General features: G+C 34.9%; 1 protein-coding gene across 4 annotated transcripts in view; it reads left to right on the top strand.

Annotated features, from left to right (window-relative positions):
- CEP350 (centrosomal protein 350) overlaps positions 1-16,594 on the top strand; it is a 114,891-nt gene that overhangs the window by 76,475 nt on the left and 21,822 nt on the right. For 3 of the 4 annotated variants that reach the window (XM_039337144.1, XM_039337145.1, XM_039337143.1), the window contains 4 exons: positions 3,268-3,411; positions 4,397-4,548; positions 6,443-6,565; positions 10,453-10,652. In XM_039337144.1, the coding sequence (XP_039193078.1) occupies positions 3,268-3,411; positions 4,397-4,548; positions 6,443-6,565; positions 10,453-10,652 (619 nt within the window). The remainder of the gene's footprint in view (positions 1-3,267; positions 3,412-4,396; positions 4,549-6,442; positions 6,566-10,452; positions 10,653-16,594) is intronic. The other variant, XM_039337146.1, reaches the window with a different exon arrangement.

The raw sequence follows: 16,594 nt of genomic DNA, 5'->3' as shown, positions 1-16,594 counted from the left end.
TGCAGGTAAAGCTTATATGCGGAGAATTTTGATACAAATGAATAAGGTCTATAGACAGAAGCAGATGCAGAAACGTAAGGGGTTGGAAGATGAGATTAAATTAAAAGAAAAAGCTTTGATTTTAAATTCCACAGATGAGAAGATTAAGGAATCTATAAAATTGCTTAAATCACAATTTAATATGTTGATGGCTGATCAAATTGCAACTAATTTACTGTATGTGAAACAAAATACATTTTGTAATGCCAATAAACCAGGGAGATGGTTGGCTTATCAACTGAGAAAGAAGCAGAAACAGAGAATTATAGATAAAATAAATTATAATGGTAAATTGGTATATCAGAAGGAGTTGATTAAGAAATCCTTTTTAGATTATTATATATGAGTACTAAAGTACAGATTTTAGATATAGATAATTATTTAAAAGATGCTAACTTTCCTAAACTAACAGAAGACCAGAAACAAGAAATTAACGGTCTGATTACTAGTGAAGAAATTGAGTTAGTAATTAAAGAATTAAAATTAGGTAAAGCACCAGGTACTGATGGATTGACATCTATTTATTATAAAACTTTGGTACAAGAGTTGATTCAACCTTTAAGGGAGCTTTTTAATAATATATTACAGGGTTCAGAGACCCCCTTGTCATGGGGTAGAGCTTTTATATCTTTGATTCCAAAAGAAGACCAAGATCTTACTTTACCAAAGAATTATAGACCTATATCTCTTTTAAATGTAGACTATAAGATTTTTTCGAAAATTTTAGCTAATAGACTTATGAGGGTCTTGCATCATGTAATACATATGGATCAAACGGGTTTTATAACTGGAAGGTATATGAAGAACAATGTTAGACAAATTATTAACTTATTAGAATATTTAGATAAAAACAATCAAGTTTCTGCAGGATTGATATTTTTAGATGCTGAAAAAGCTTTTGATCAGTTGAATTGGCAATTATTGTAAGATTAATTGAGAAAATGAATTTTGGAGAAAAATTTTTACAAGCTCTTCATGTTATTTATCAAAAGCAAACGGCACAACTTATAGTTAATGGGGGTTTGTCAGAGGTGTTTTCAATTGAGAAGGGGACTAGACAGGGCTGTCCATTGTCACCATTGTTGTTTGTTTTAACTTTGGAAATCTTGTTGATCAAAATTCGAGAATCACAGCAAATAAAAGGAATAGAAGTTAATAAAAAAGAATATAAATTAAGGGCTTTTGCAGATGACTTGGTTGTTACTTTATCTCAACCAACTGATTCTGTAATAGAGTTATTACAATTGATATATCAGTATGGACAGGTTTCGGGTTTTAAAATTAATAATAATAAGACGAAAATATTGCCTAAAAATATGACCAATCTGGACAAGGAGATCCTGCTTAGGTTGACAGATTTTGAGGTTGTCAATAAGGTAAAATATCTGGGGGTTATCTTATCCGTTTCTAATGTAAAATTGTATAAAAATAATTATGAAAGGCTGTAGGTCAAAATACAAAGAGATTTGGAAAATTGGGAGAAGCTGCAATTGTGTCTTTTGGGGAGAATTGCAGCGATTAAAATGAATGTTCTGCCAAAGTTTCTTTTTTTATTTCAAATGTTACCCATTTTAAAGAATGAGATTAATTTAAATGAATGGCAGAAAGGTATCAATAAATTTATTTGGGCAGGGAAAAAACCTAGAGTTAAACTTAAAATTATACAAGATATTCGTGAGAGAGGTGGACTCAGGGTACCGAATTTGAAATTGTATTACGATGCTGCGGTTTTAACATTAATTAGTGATTGGGTTAATTTAACAAATGTAGAAGTACTCCTCTTGGAGGGTTGGGATTTACTTTATGGATGGCATGCCTATTTAATTTTTAATAAAAAGGTTGATAGGGTTTTTAAATTTCATATTATAAGGACTTCTTTACTTCGGGTTTGGAAGAAATATTATAGAAGTGATTCTAAAATTCCATTATGGGCTATACCGTGGCATGCGATAGAAGGGATAAGGAGAGGAGTCAAGATGGATAGTGTTTCTTATGTACAATTACTTAGATGGGATGGTAAAAACTGGCAATTAAAATCTTTGGAAGATTTAATACAAGAAAATATTATTTATTCATGGTTTCAGTATAGACAAATAGTGGAGAGGTGGAAGATAGATCGTAATGTGGGTTTGCTTAGAGAAGATGAGAATTTGTTAAAACAAATAAAAGATCAAAGACGAACTCATATTAAGAGAATTTATGGGGTGTTGGTAGAATTGGATTCAGAAGCAGAATTAGTGAAAGAATGTATGGTTAAATGGGCACAAAATTTTGAAGAACCGGTTCTATTAGATACTTGGGAGCTTATTTGGGTAAGGAATGTTAAATTTACACAAGCCCAAAATTTAAGGGAAAATTTTTATAAAATGTTTTATAGATGGCACCTTGATCCACAAAAAATGTCTCGTATGTATCCTGACTTGCAGCCTAAATGTTGGAGATGTGGATGTTTGGATGCTACTTATTATCATATCTGGTGGTCATGTAAAAATATAAAAGCTTTCTGGATTAAGATATGGTGGAATATTCAAAGAATTTTTAGGATAAAATTTACCCCACAATTCTTGTTAGGTATTGTTTCTGATTGTGATAGTAAAGAGACTATATTGATGTTAAATTTAATTACAGCGGCCAGGTTGTTAGTAGGGCTATGTTGGAAGAAGGAATCTTTGCCTACTTTGCAAGAGTGGTTTCTTAAAGTTTCTTATTTGGTGGAAATGGCAAAGATTTCGGCTTTCTTGAAAGATCAATCGCAAGAGGAGTACCTCCTGGTATGGAAAAAATGGATAGATTTTATACAATATAAGTTGGATATAAAAAAATATTATTTAGTTTTTGAATAATTTATATTTAAACTTTAAGATATTTCATAGATTTTTTTTTAACTTTTTCTTTTTCTTTTTTTTATTTGAATTTTTCTTCTCTGTTTCTTTTCTTTCTTCTTGTACTCTTTTTATATATTGTTGTTAACTATTTTATAAGTTGTTTAATTAATGCACTTAGATTTGCTTATGGTTTATATGTGTTTTAAGATTCTTTAAAAAAATTTTTTTTTAATTAAGCCTGTATTCAGCTCTGGGAAGGTCGGGGGAGGGTAGGGGAGGGTTGGGAGGGTTTGGGGAAGGGAATTTTTTTTTGTAAAACTTAAAAATTTTCAATAAAAAAAAAAGAGGTAAGCTAATGAGGAAATAACAGTTTGTTTTTTTTTTATCCTATTTACCCATAAAGGCAGAAATTAAGCGCCTTCAGGAAGCTAATAAGGCAGCTCGGAAAGAAAGGCAACTGATTCTTAAACAGCAGGAAGAAATTGAGCGGATACGCCAAACCACTATGAAATTGCAGGAAAAACTCAAATCTTCAGGAGAAAACAAGGTGATAAGTTACAATGCAACTAATCTGCTTATTTTATTTATCCAGTTGATATTGTCAAATGAAACAGCATTTCATTTGAAGAATAAAATTTGTGACATTCTTAAGATACAAAGAAGAAATGAACTTTAATGTTCTTAATGTAGTAATTGTAGCTGCAATAATCTTAGATTTGGGGCTAACCTTAATGTTGGTTATATTGTGTGACTGTTCAGATTTGCAATACTTCTGCAGAAGTAGTACTTATGACTGGTGTTTGAAGTTTCAACTGTCACAGTGTCTCTGCCGTCACACGATTGCAATGAGCTGGCCCAGATTTCCGACCATTGCATGTCCCTGTGCTCATATGATCATGACATTTCCTGCCCGCTTCCCACTGGCAAAATTAGTGGGGAGTCAGAGCTTGCAGTTATACGAGGTTCTCATTTAGTGATGCATATGGTCCTTAAACAATGATAAAAGAGAGTTCCAGAACTGTTGTTGCTAAGCAGCCTGATCATGTGATATTGTACTTTATGATCACATTGCCTGGCAATAGAAAACTTCAGTCCCAATTACTGTGGTTAAGTGAAGACTATCTATATAGTAGGTTTGAAAACTCAGACTTTGTTCCACGGAGTTTGGATTGAAAACATTTAATCTAGGGAACAAGAATCAAAAATCTCTGGTTTAATAATATTTATAAAAAATATACTGCAACATTTCCAGCTTTAATTACAAATTAGAAACCTATAAATAGGCAATTTTAGAGAGACAAAACTCTTGTCCATTTCCTTCTAGCCTATTATTTCTGTCCAGAGGGCTTGTAAATTCACAGAGAGTTCTCGGTTGCCTGTCTTGATAACTCTCAACCTTTTTATTAGCATTAGGAATAACTCTTCTGCAGAAATTTGAATAAAATGTTCATTGACTCATTTGAGCAAATCTAAAACCTAGTATTGTATTCATCTGACTTCTTAAGTGATTTCTGTTTGTTTATTCGTTTTAGGAACACCGCAGTGAAGATGATAAAAAACAAACACATTCCTCAAGCCCTCAGCCAACTGATGCAGAAGCCTATAGCCCTTCCTCCATTTCCAGCTCTGACACAAGTAGTATCATGCAGAAACTAAAGAAAATGAGGAGACGTATGGATGAGAAGTAATTTGTATTTTGTTTTATTCCTAATAGAAATGGCTTCCAATAGCTATTGTGGAATTTCAGTTTAGTTTTGATGATGGTTTGGTAGCTTGAATATATTAATAAATATTTACATATAGGACTGCCTTTCCATCATGAATAGGCATGAAAAGCTAATGTTCCTGACATAATGTTTAACTGGTAAATGAACCTGGGGCTTTCTACATGCAAAGCATATGTTCTATTATTGCATCTATGTAGGAACCCTTTCTTGTAATTGGTACAACAACTACAGACCAGAGTTTTATATACACAAGTATATATTACTTTAATGCAGAATGCTTGCTGTAATGTAGTGTTTGTATATAGCTTTTTACAAAGTTGGTTTTCTTTTTGAATTATCTTCAATCAGAATATATTCTCGTGCCTGAAAATTTGACTTCATCAGGAGAAAAATGGATTCCTAGTGTAGAAGATTGGAATTTGAAACCATATACTGAGCTAAATTTTCACAATTTTTGTGTGGGAAAAAGTTGGGTTTTGTAATATTATGCATCTCTATAGTAAAAAAATGTGCAACTAATATTTCCTTCACAACAAAAGAAAGATGTACCATTATGTGAAATAGCTTCTAAATGTAGTAGTGAAAAATTCAGTCATAAAATGTTTTTATTTATTGCATGGCATTTCGGAATGCATATAGGACATTGGTTATATTCCTGGGTTTCAGTAGTAGAATTGGATCTTTGTCAATTTTTCACAGCCCTTCGAGAAACTGAAAATGTGAAAATTCTATGACTTTCGGAATATCTTAAGAGCCTGGGACTTCTAGTCACATTTTTTTAAGGAACTCAGTCTATAATAGAAGAAAAATTATATGGTGGTAAAAAGCAATCTCTTTCTCTAGTTTTTAAGATTATGGAGGAACAACAGTTACCCTCTGCTTTGTTAAAAGAAATGTATCACCAATATTTCAATTTAGTAAAGCTTTTGAACATGTATTTAGAGTGAGGATAGAAAGCAAGATGCAGATATAAATGCTGAATAATGCAGAATCAGGTAGGATATTATATTAGTTTGGGAAGAATATAAAAAAAATAGCATAGTTTTTTAAAAATATTAAATGGTGATGAATTGGATAATGATGCCTCCAATAAGATTTTGGTTAATACATATTCTCGGGAGTATCATAATTGATCTTTGGATAACAAAGATAAAAAAGGCTATTGAATGGTTTGCATGTGAATAGGAGCATGCTCTGTCAAAGAATTAATCTCTCTTGATATTAGTTTTAATGTTATGTTTGTACATTTTTAACTATCTTTCACTAGTAGTGGCTTCTATGTTCTAAAAGCTTTCTCACCTATTTTTTCCCCTTAATTTTCTCTTAAAATGACAGCCTATAAACTCTTAAGTTTACATAAATATTTGAGTCATTTTTAAACTAAGCGATCTTATGAGCTAAAACTGCTTTTGTTTGATTTTTGGAGCTTATTCATTTAGCTTACAGTAGTTGAGCATTGATATAAATACAATTGAAATATAATAAATGCAACACAACTTGAAACCTTGGAGTAATTAATTAAAATAGTGTAATAAGCTTTTTAAAATGCAATATTAAATGAATAATTGGAATTGCCCTTAAATGTAGTTCTTTAAACAACTGGAGAATTATCTATAGCATTATACCATAATAAGGTAAAGTTACTAGTGTAAGAAACGGGGACCAATTGACAAGGAATAAAGAATTTTAAGTAATGCTTATCTTCTGTTGCGTTTGAAAAATTCTACTTGTTGATGGATGATAACTGTTTGACACTTGAGGTTCATTTAAAACTCTGCTAGACCTTTTCCTGCTCTTGCTTTCTGTCTGTTTCTTGCTATCGGCTTAAAACTCTTCCTCCTTATTTTGTAGACACTGCTCTCCTGTTCACTACTTCTTCTCTGTCTTTACGTCTCACCACTGGGCTTCTCTCAGTGTCTGTTTTCCCAACCTCCATCCCAAATTCCAGCTGTATATCTACAACCAGTTGGTCAGGTAACTTTCTACCTTTTTCAGTGGTAGATTCTTTGATTGAGCATGCCTGTTCAATTTTAAATGATTAGGAGTTCTTTTAGAACTCTTTCTCCCCCGGTATAAAGACAGGCATTCCTGCTAGATAGCTGACAATTTCTAACCAGTTAACCAGAGCAACAAAGATGATAATGGGTTTGGAGGCTAAATCATACAATGAACAGCTAAAAGAACTAGGTATGTTTAGCCCAATGAAGAGAAAGCTCCAGGGAGACATGATAGCAGTCTTCTAATACTTGAAGTGCTATCACATGTGAGAGGGCATCAATTTATTCTCTATAGTACCTGAGGGCAGGACAAGAAGCAATGGGTGGATGCTCATCAGAGTAAGGTTCAACCTGGAAATGAGGAGGAATTTCTTGATAGTAATAGCTTGCCTCCAGGAGTTGTGGGTGCTATGTCACTGGAGGTTTTCAAGAAAGGATTAGACAACCATTTGTCCAGAATATTATAAAGACTCCTTCTGTCCTGGGCCGAAGGTTGCACTTGAAAACCTTCAAAGTTTCTTCCAATCTAACAGTTTTGGAAAGGATTTGGAATTTAATTTGTCTTTTAGTGTCATATTTGTTAGGAAAATCTGTTCTGAATGCTTTAACTATGTGCAGCACAAAATTATTCAACTGCATCTTTTATCTCTTTTAAATTAATTTTTTAAAATTGGCTTTGTATGAGGTCATAACAGTAGAAATTCTTATTTCCAAGAAAAAATTCAAATCCGTATAGGTGAGCTCTTCAGAATATTTTTTGTTGTTGTTGTTTTCAGTAATTTCATCTTTCCTGAAATAACTTGGGAGTTTTTTCATGAGTTCGTATGATGTAAGAAATAGAGAAGAGAATAGAGAGAAAACTGTTAGCTAATATGGAAGAAAAGGATAGAATTACATAGATTTTGAACTTATTTCCTTTGTTCTTGATAGCTAATTGACCATTACTTCAGCAATTTTTGAGACTCTATAACACACATCTCTGGCATATCAGGCTTTCTATTTTTAGTGAATATGGAGAATCTGAGGCACTGGTTTCATTTTTCTTTAAAAACTAGTGGTAAACTGCACCAACTACAGGAATGTTTTAAGCATTTTTCTATAAGAACTTGCAGAAATATGTCTTGTATTTGTAATGGAAATATATATTGTAGTGGCTAACCAGTAGTAAAAGTTTTTGGTTTTTATTTGTATTTGTATTTGGAAAGGAGAGGAAGGAAGTTTGGGGCACTTCATAATAAATAAATGAAGAGAGTAAATATTGGGATCATTTCTCATTTGGGAATGATTACTATAGAATAATAAAATATAGCTCTATATTTAATAAGCTGCTTTAGGTTTTGAATCCTAAATGTGCCAAGATGAAGTGTCCACGTGCTAATAAATATCTTGTTGCTGCCTGCCCCAACTCTAAACAGACTTACTGCAATAAAAAATATTACAAAGAAAAGCATCTGACATTATGTACATTGTTGGAGAGGTTGTTTTATTTTTTGCAAGAATATTTCTGGTCCCATAGTAGACCCCATAAATTTGGTCAGTGACTTCAGCCTAATAGTTTATTTGTAGACAAATTCTTATATAGAAAAAAGAGTTCTAAGTAGCCAAGAAAAGCATGCTTGTATTCACCTTGCTACACATAACTAAATGAAGTCTTAAATCAATATCATCAGACAAAATTGGCAAAGAATTGTATCTCTTTGAAAAAAGAATGAAAAATAGTGATAATTATGTGAAAGTTCCTTTCTATCAGATCCCATGAAATTTCTTGCCCAGCAGACATGGAAAGCTAGTAGAAAGTTATCACTTATAAAACATACTTGTCTCTGTCTTGTTTATGTTATCTGTGTACTTGAAGTTTAGAGTTTGAAATATTGGCTTCCAGTTATCTGACCACACTGAAGCATCCAAATCTAGCCAGCAAATAGCAGAAATGTACACTTACATTTGGTAGTATAATTTGACACTAAATTGTATCCTCAATTGTCTGTTTGTTGTCTTTCACTGATTGTAAGTGATGTGAGTTTTTAAAAAGCATTGGAGATGAGGTTGATTTCAGATTGTGCTATGGTTCATTAGAATATTTCAGTATTTATTGGTCTCAAACCAGTCCCTTGAATTATGAAAGTCCTGATGGAGAGCTTAGACTCTGCAGAAATTTTAACTTCATATAAAATACTCTGTTATTCAGTCTCAGAAATCACTTTCAACTTAACATCATCGTTGCATGAGCAAACCTTTCTGTTTTAGGCAGAAACCCTGGTGTTTTTAGAATCAGGATGTGAATAGTGGTTTACACATAGCTCTCAAATTACAACCAGTCACTTAGCAAATGGACCACGCAGAAGGTTCCAAAATCTCAACAGCCCCCATACCATAGCCACATGAATACATTTCAGGCAGTCCGCAACCAGCCTGTAATTTCGGCTGTTTATAACATCCTATAGTCATGTGACCGTGATTTGCAATATTTTTGCTAAACTTGGCATTTACTTCCAGTTTTCGTCAAAAACACTCCATAGCAAATAATGGGTTTTCTTAATGAGCACAGCATTCACTTTACAACTGAAAAAGGATATAAAATGAATCCAGTCATATGATGATCTGTTTTACAACTTATGACCATAATGGGCAGCTTGTTAGGTATACTAAATAAGGTAGCAGATAGTGACTTTAACAGAGAGCACCTCTGTTAGGGAGCACAAGGCCTAGTACACTCGACTATATCTTAATCTCATATAACCTTATTATACTGGTAGTTTCATTTAAAGTTGGATATAGATGGATAGTGACTGTTCATCGCTTTTACTTCATAAGGGTCTTAGCCCCCAACTGACTTCTTTGGACAGTCCTTTGAAGGTTAAGGATAATGATGTAGGGTTAGGTGATCCAGAAAGTTTGGTAGAAAATCTCAGTATTCATTAGTTTACACATATGTATTTAAATTCACTTAATTCTCCTTTTGCAATCTCTTGTTTGTTACCGTTATCAGAGACCATAGCATTCCATAATGTGACTTTCTCTGATGGCAAGTTATAAGATACTATTTCAAATTAATTAAAATACCAAAGGGAGATACTTTGGGATTTTTTTCACTTGACTCTTAAAGATTCAGGCTATTTATTTATTATTAATGTGTTATATTCATTTGTAATATATTAACTTACTATGTTTTGCCAGTAGTTTTTGATTATATTTATATTGTTATTAACTTGCATTTTTAATACCTTGTTCATAATTTGCTATTTTAGAATAATTATTTTATTGCTTAAGTCATATGGAACAGTGGAAGGCATTGTTGTAGGTGGATGAAAATCAGTTCAGTACAGCTTAGGAGAAGGGAAACCAATATAATGGGTATAATGGAGATAGTATCTAGAAAGAGAGCCTGATGTGCAGTTTCTAATTTGCAGTTTTTAATAAGAAGTATGTCCTGATTTTTACAGTGGTTTAAAAAGCATTCAGTCTTGAGGATGAATAACTCTCCATTGCTAAATGATAACCCCTGAAACTTTCTTTCTAAATTGACCTAGAACTGTTTTTCAGAATTCTGCTCTTCTTAATGCTGCTATCTAGTGATGCTGCTTAAATGTTAGTCTAAATAGAACAAAAAAAACTGTTTTTTCTTGAAGAGGAAAGACAGTTTAAGAACTGTGTTTATAGTTAGTGTGTGTGTGTGTGTGTGTGTGTGTGTGTGTGTGTGTGTGTTGTTCAGAGTTGGGGTTTTTAACAAAAAAATTCAGGCTCACATTCTTATTCACAGCACGAGTAAAATACAAGTAAATACTTTTACCGAATAGGATAATGGAAGTTCAAATATTTATATCTCAGGACAATAGTGAACAGTTTCCCCTGTTTCTTCATCAGGTTCTTGACCAAGCGAGAGCAAAAACTGATGCAGCGGCGTCAGCATGCAGAGGAGCTGCTGCAGTGGAAGCAACGTTTAGATGCAGAAGAAGCAGAGATACGTCAGATAGAAAAACAAGCGCTAGCTGCTTGGGAAAAAGAGCTGCATAAAACCAAAGCAAATAAAAAAGGAGCAGGAGATCAGAAATCTGATCAAAAAGGTAGAAACTATGACATTTATCTTATTGGGGCTCTAATTAAAAATTGGCAAACTTTTTCTTTAAAGAGCTAGATTCCCTTCCCCTACCTCTGCCTTCATGGGCAGAGCAGCCATTGGAAAACAGCTTTCATGTATTCAGAACCCGATTATGTTCCAAAAGCTGCATTCAGACATACATATTCCAAATTTTTGATTGGTTTTGGCTTAGTATTTGTGTCAAACAATTCTACTTAAAGGAGAGATAAATATTCAATATTAAAAGGAAATGAATAATAGGTAAAATAATAATATAGAAATGTATTTCTCTAAACTTTTCAATATATTTTCCTACATGATCATGTGAAAAAGTAAGTACACCTGTTGTAAAGAGTTTTTGTTTTGTAACAACTTCTCAACTGGTAGATGATCTTTTGGACAGTGTAATGATTGATCTCCAGTTGTTTGGAGATATTTTAAAATTCTTACCTAATCTCATGGGCTTCTGTAACCTCCTTTCTGAAGTCTTTTTGTAGGCCTCAGAGAGTTCTTTCAATCTAAACACAAGCTTCACCAAAAAAAAAACAGCAAATCAAACTAAATATCTGAGGTTTAAATAAGACAGATTCTTCCCAATTCTTATCTAACAATGTTCTAATTATCTGCACATCTCTAATTTAAATATTTGAAATAGTGATAAATGTAGGGGTATATCTATTTTTTCCAGATGTGAAATTTGCTTTTGTGTTTGTTTATAGTATGGACTACAAATATAAACAGTGTATTATATTTGTAATATCCCCTTTATCAGTATTGTGGAAATTAAGATTAAATACTGTATGTTGGATTTCCGGTTTGCCATCGCAGTGCCACGGATGCTGAAGACGAGCTCCGTCTTTCGCGTCCGATTTCGTCCCACTGGGGGACCCTGGAAAGGGTCAAAAGTCGCCCTGTAGAGGTGACGAGCAAGGAGGGGACCCCCATTTGATCGCGGGAGGGCAGCAGGGAAAGACCGGCCATAGCAATATGGCTCATCACTAAGCTGCTGACATCCGAAGTCAAAATCACCACCAAGCACCTTTAAAGCAATGTGGATGAAATTGGGTGAGATCTGATCTTCTCTTTAAGAAAGATTTTAAGTATTTTTCCTGTAAAAGCTGCACAAAGTATTTTTCCCCCTGTGAGGAGAGAGGGAAGGGAATTTCTACTCCATCCTCTAAGAAAAGTGGCGACTAACTACCCAGCCCCTTTTATGGATTACTGCTTTGTCGTGACGAAGGGGCTTGCGTAACTCAATGAAGCTATAAGCTATGCCGTGCAGGGCCACCCAAGACGGACAGGTTATAGCAGAGAGTTCTGACAAAATGTGATCCACTGGAGAAGGAAATGGCAAACCACTCCAGTATCTTTGCCATGAAAACCCCATGGACAGTACTAAAAGGAAAAAGATATGACGCTGGAAGATGAGCCCCTCAGGTCGGAAGGTGTCCAATATGCTACTGGGGAAGAGCAGAGGGCTAGTACTAGTAGCGCCAGAAAGAATGAAGCGACTGGGCCAAAGCCGAAAGGACGCTCAGCTGTGGATATATCTGGTGGTGAAAGGAAAGTCCGATGCTGTAAAGATTTTTTCTCCATAGGAACCTGGAATGTAAGATCCATGAATCAAGGCAAGCTAGACGTAGTCAAAAAAGAGATGACAAGACTGAACATCGACATCTTAGGAATCAGCGAACTAAAATGGACAGGAATGGGTGAATTTAACTCAGATGACCATCAGGTATACTACTGTGGGCAAGAATCACTCAGAAGAAATGGAGTAGCCTTCATAGTCAATAAAAGAATAGGAAAAGCAATACTGGGATACAATCCCCAAAATGACAGAATGATCTCAATTCGAATCCAAGGCAAACCATTCAATATCACAATAGTCCAAATCTATGCCCCAACCACTGGTGCTGAAGAGGATGAAATTGACCGGTTCTATGAAGCCCTACAGCACCTTATAGAATTAACACCAAAAAATGATGTCCTTATCATCATGGGGGATTGGAATGCTAAGGTAGGAAGCCAAAAGATAACCGGAATAACAGGCAAGTTTGGCCTTGGAGTACAAAATGAAGCAGGGCACAGGCTAATAGAATTTTGTCAAGAGAATACGATGGTCATAACAAACACTCTTTTCCAACAACCCAAGAGACGGCTCTACACATGGACATCACCAGACGGTCAACATAGAAATCAGATTGACTATGTGCTCTGCAGCCAAAGATGGAGAAGCTCTATACAGTCAGTAAAAACAAGACCAGGAGCTGACTGTGGCTCAGATCATGAGCTTCTCGTTGCAAAATTTAGGCTTAAATTGAAAAAAGTAGGGAAAAGCACTAGGCCACTCAGGTATGAACTAAATCATATTCCTGATGAATATACAGTAGAGGTGACAAATAGATTTAAGGAATTAGATCTGATAGACAGAGTGCCTGAAGAACTATGGATGGAAGTTCGCAACATTGTACAAGAGGTAGCAACTAAAACCATCCCAAAGAAAAAGAAATGCAAGAAAGCAAAATGGCTGTCTGAGGAAGCTTTGCAAATAGCTGAGGAAAGAAGGGAAGCGAAAGGCAAAGGAGAAAGAGAAAGATACACCCAATTGAAATACAATTGAGATATGAAGGGAACGTTTCATGCAAAGATGGCATGATAAAGGACCAAAATGGCAGGGACCTAACAGAGCAGAAGAGATTAAGAAGAGATGGCAAAACTACACAGAAGAACTATACAAGAATGAGCTTAACATCCCAGATAACCACAATGAGATGGTCACTGACCTCGAACCAGACATCCTAGAATGTGAAGTGAAATGGGCCTTAGAAAATCTGAGCAACAACAAAGCTAGTGGAGGTGACAGTATTCCCGCTGAGCTATTCAAAATCTTAAAAGACGATGCAGTAAAAGTGCTAAACTCAATTTGCCAGCAAATTTGGAAAACTCAACAGTGGCCACAGGATTGGAAAAGGTCAGTTTACATTCCAATTCCAAAGAAAGGCAATGCCAAAGAATGTTCAAACTATCGTACCATTGCACTCATTTCACATGCTAGTAAAGTTATGCTTAAAATCCTACAAGCTAGACTCCAGCAGTATGTAGATCGAGAACTACCAGAAGTACAGGCAGGATTTCGAAGAGGCAGAGGAACTAGAGATCAAATTGCCAACATACGCTGGATCATGGAGAAAGCTAGGGAGTTCCAGAAAACATCTACTTCTGCTTCATTGACTATGCAAAAGCCTTTGATTGTGTGGATCACAACAAATTGTGGCAAGTTCTTAAAGAGATGGGAGTATCAGACCATCTCATTTGTCTCCTGAGAAACCTATATGCGGGTCAAGAAGCAACAGTGAGAACCGAACACGGAACCACTGATTGGTTCAAAATTGGAAAAGGAGTCCGGCAAGGCTGTATACTGTCGCCCTGCCTATTTAACTTATATTCAGAGCACATCATGAGAAAGGCAGGGCTAGATGAATCAAAAGTTGGAATTAAGATTGCCGGGAGAAATATCAACAACCTAAGATATGCAGATGATACCACTCTAATGGCAGAAAGTGAGGAGGAACTAAAGAGCCTCTTGATGCGGGTGAAGAAGGAGAGTGCAAAAGTTGGCTTGAAACTCAACATTAAGAAAACCAAAATCATGGCATCCGGCCTTCTCAATTCCTGGCAAATAGATGGGGAAGAAATGGAGGTAGTGACAGATTTTATTTTTCTGGGCTCCAAAATCACCTCAGATGGGGACTGCAGCCAAGAAATTAAAAGACGCTTGCTCCTGGGGAGAAAAGCTATGGCAAATCTAGACAGCATACTAAAAAGCAGAGACATCACCCTGCCAACAAAAGTGCGTATAGTCCAGGCCATGGTTTTCCCAGTTGCAATGTATAGCTGTGAAAGTTGGACCATAAGAAAGGCTGAGCGCAAAAGAACTGAGGCTTTTGAACTATGGTGCTGGAGAAGACTCCTGCGAGTCCCTTGGACTGCAAGGCGTTCAAACCGGTCAGTCCTAGAAGAGATCAACCCCGACTGCTCTTTAGAAGGCCAGATCATGAAGTTGAAACTCAAATACTTTGGCCACCTAATGAGAAGGAAGGACTCACTGGAGAAGGGCCTAATGCTGGGAAAGATTGAGGGCAATAGAAGAACGGGACGACAGAGAATGAGATGGCTGGATGGAGTCACTGAAGCAGTAGGTGTGAATTTAAATGGACTCCAGAAGATGGTAGAGGACAGGAAGACCTGGAGGAACATTGTCCATGGGGTCGCGACGGGTCGGACACGACTTCGCAATTAACAGTTAACAACAACAACTACCCAGGGGAAACAGAGCATCTATAAGAACAATTTTAATCTAATTGGATGTATATGCTTTTGAAACTTGGGGTCTAAAAGTGTTCCTATTCTTACTGGAGATGTTTGTTTTTATCTAAAAAAAGAAGACTTGAAAAACTATCATAAAAACTTTGGACTTAAAAAGCTTTAAACGGCGAAGTATGGTATTAGAACTTGTTATTGCCTAAAAGAGACTTGGCTTGAAGCCCAGACTCCAGAAAAAACTTCTTTGACCTTGACAGCTACCACCTGTGAAAAACTCAGCTGCAAAGAAGGAAATTCTGGGTGGCATATCTGGCCTGTTCGAACTATGAATGTAAACTTTTACTGACTTTCACAGCTATACGTGGGGAATTGCTTTCCCATTTCCTTACATGAGAAGCATATGTTATTATACGAGATGATGGAACACCTTGGACTATAAACTCTTACTTCACAAACAATTTCTACTATAAAGACCACCTATAACACATGAAATAGATGTCCCATACTTAGCTTTAAAAAAACAAAACATATTTTTAATGTTTGATTCTAAAGTCTTCAATTTAACATACTTTTAAGAGAATATGGATGAAGATCAGGAAAAAATCCTTTCCATGTTGAAATCAATACATGAAACCATTCTTTCAGCTTGTGACAAAATAAGATGCAATATAAATATACAAACCCAGATGTTGACTACAACCAAAGAACTAACAATGCAGAAAATAACAGGAGAAGTGGAACAACTAAACTCTAAGACAGAGGACTCAGTTGACCAACAGATCCAGCCAACGGAAAAATCAGAACAGGGAGTGACAGTACTGAAAATGGAAAAGACTTTTTACAAAAATCAGAAGAAATTTGAGGGAAAGGAAGAACAGATTGAAGGGAAGATAAACCTATCAGGACAATTGTGGGAAATTGGAGTAATAGGGAGGTGATCTAATAAATATAAATAGGCTACTTCTTCAAAAGAACTGCAACCAAATGATCTTTCTTATTCCAAATAATATATATAATAATAGAGGGAAAACTATTTGATGATTCAAAAGCACTAACATGGAAGTTTAGTTGGCAAAGGAAGAAAGCCAGAGTAAGGCTGAAAAAAATAAGGATTTTGATTCATTAGAGGGGATTTCATATTACTAATTAGAGGGTTGAATATGGTGGAAAATAGATAATTTTTAGAAAATAAAATAACATTACAATTGAATAATAAGGGAAATTTTGGTCACCTAATATAAAATATTTGGAAATCAGTTAAAAATAAGAATTCTGTTTGCCCATTATCAGATAATAGATATTACCAGAAAAAGAGAAGGGAGTATTTGAGCTTTTAAAAATTAGACCTAAACGAAAAATGTATGTATATTACTGATTTATTGGTTAACCCAGACAATATATATAATGGTTTTGATTTATTAGAGGGGATACTGTGTTATTAATTAGATGGTTTAATATGCTGGCAAATAGATAACTTTTAGAAAACAGAACAAGATTATATTCAAATAGATAAGATATGTACTTGGAATATTAGATTTTGTTATGAAAAGGGAAAAAGGAAGAAGTTGAGATAAAGGAAACTTTGGTTACCTAAAGCTTGGA

The sequence above is a fragment of the Crotalus tigris genome, unplaced genomic scaffold, assembly GCF_016545835.1.
Source record: "Crotalus tigris isolate CLP2741 ecotype Arizona unplaced genomic scaffold, ASM1654583v1 scf7180000017668.6805642782:7212621, whole genome shotgun sequence".
NCBI lineage: Eukaryota > Metazoa > Chordata > Lepidosauria > Squamata > Viperidae > Crotalus > Crotalus tigris.
This window is presented reverse-complemented; position numbering and strand designations above follow the sequence as displayed.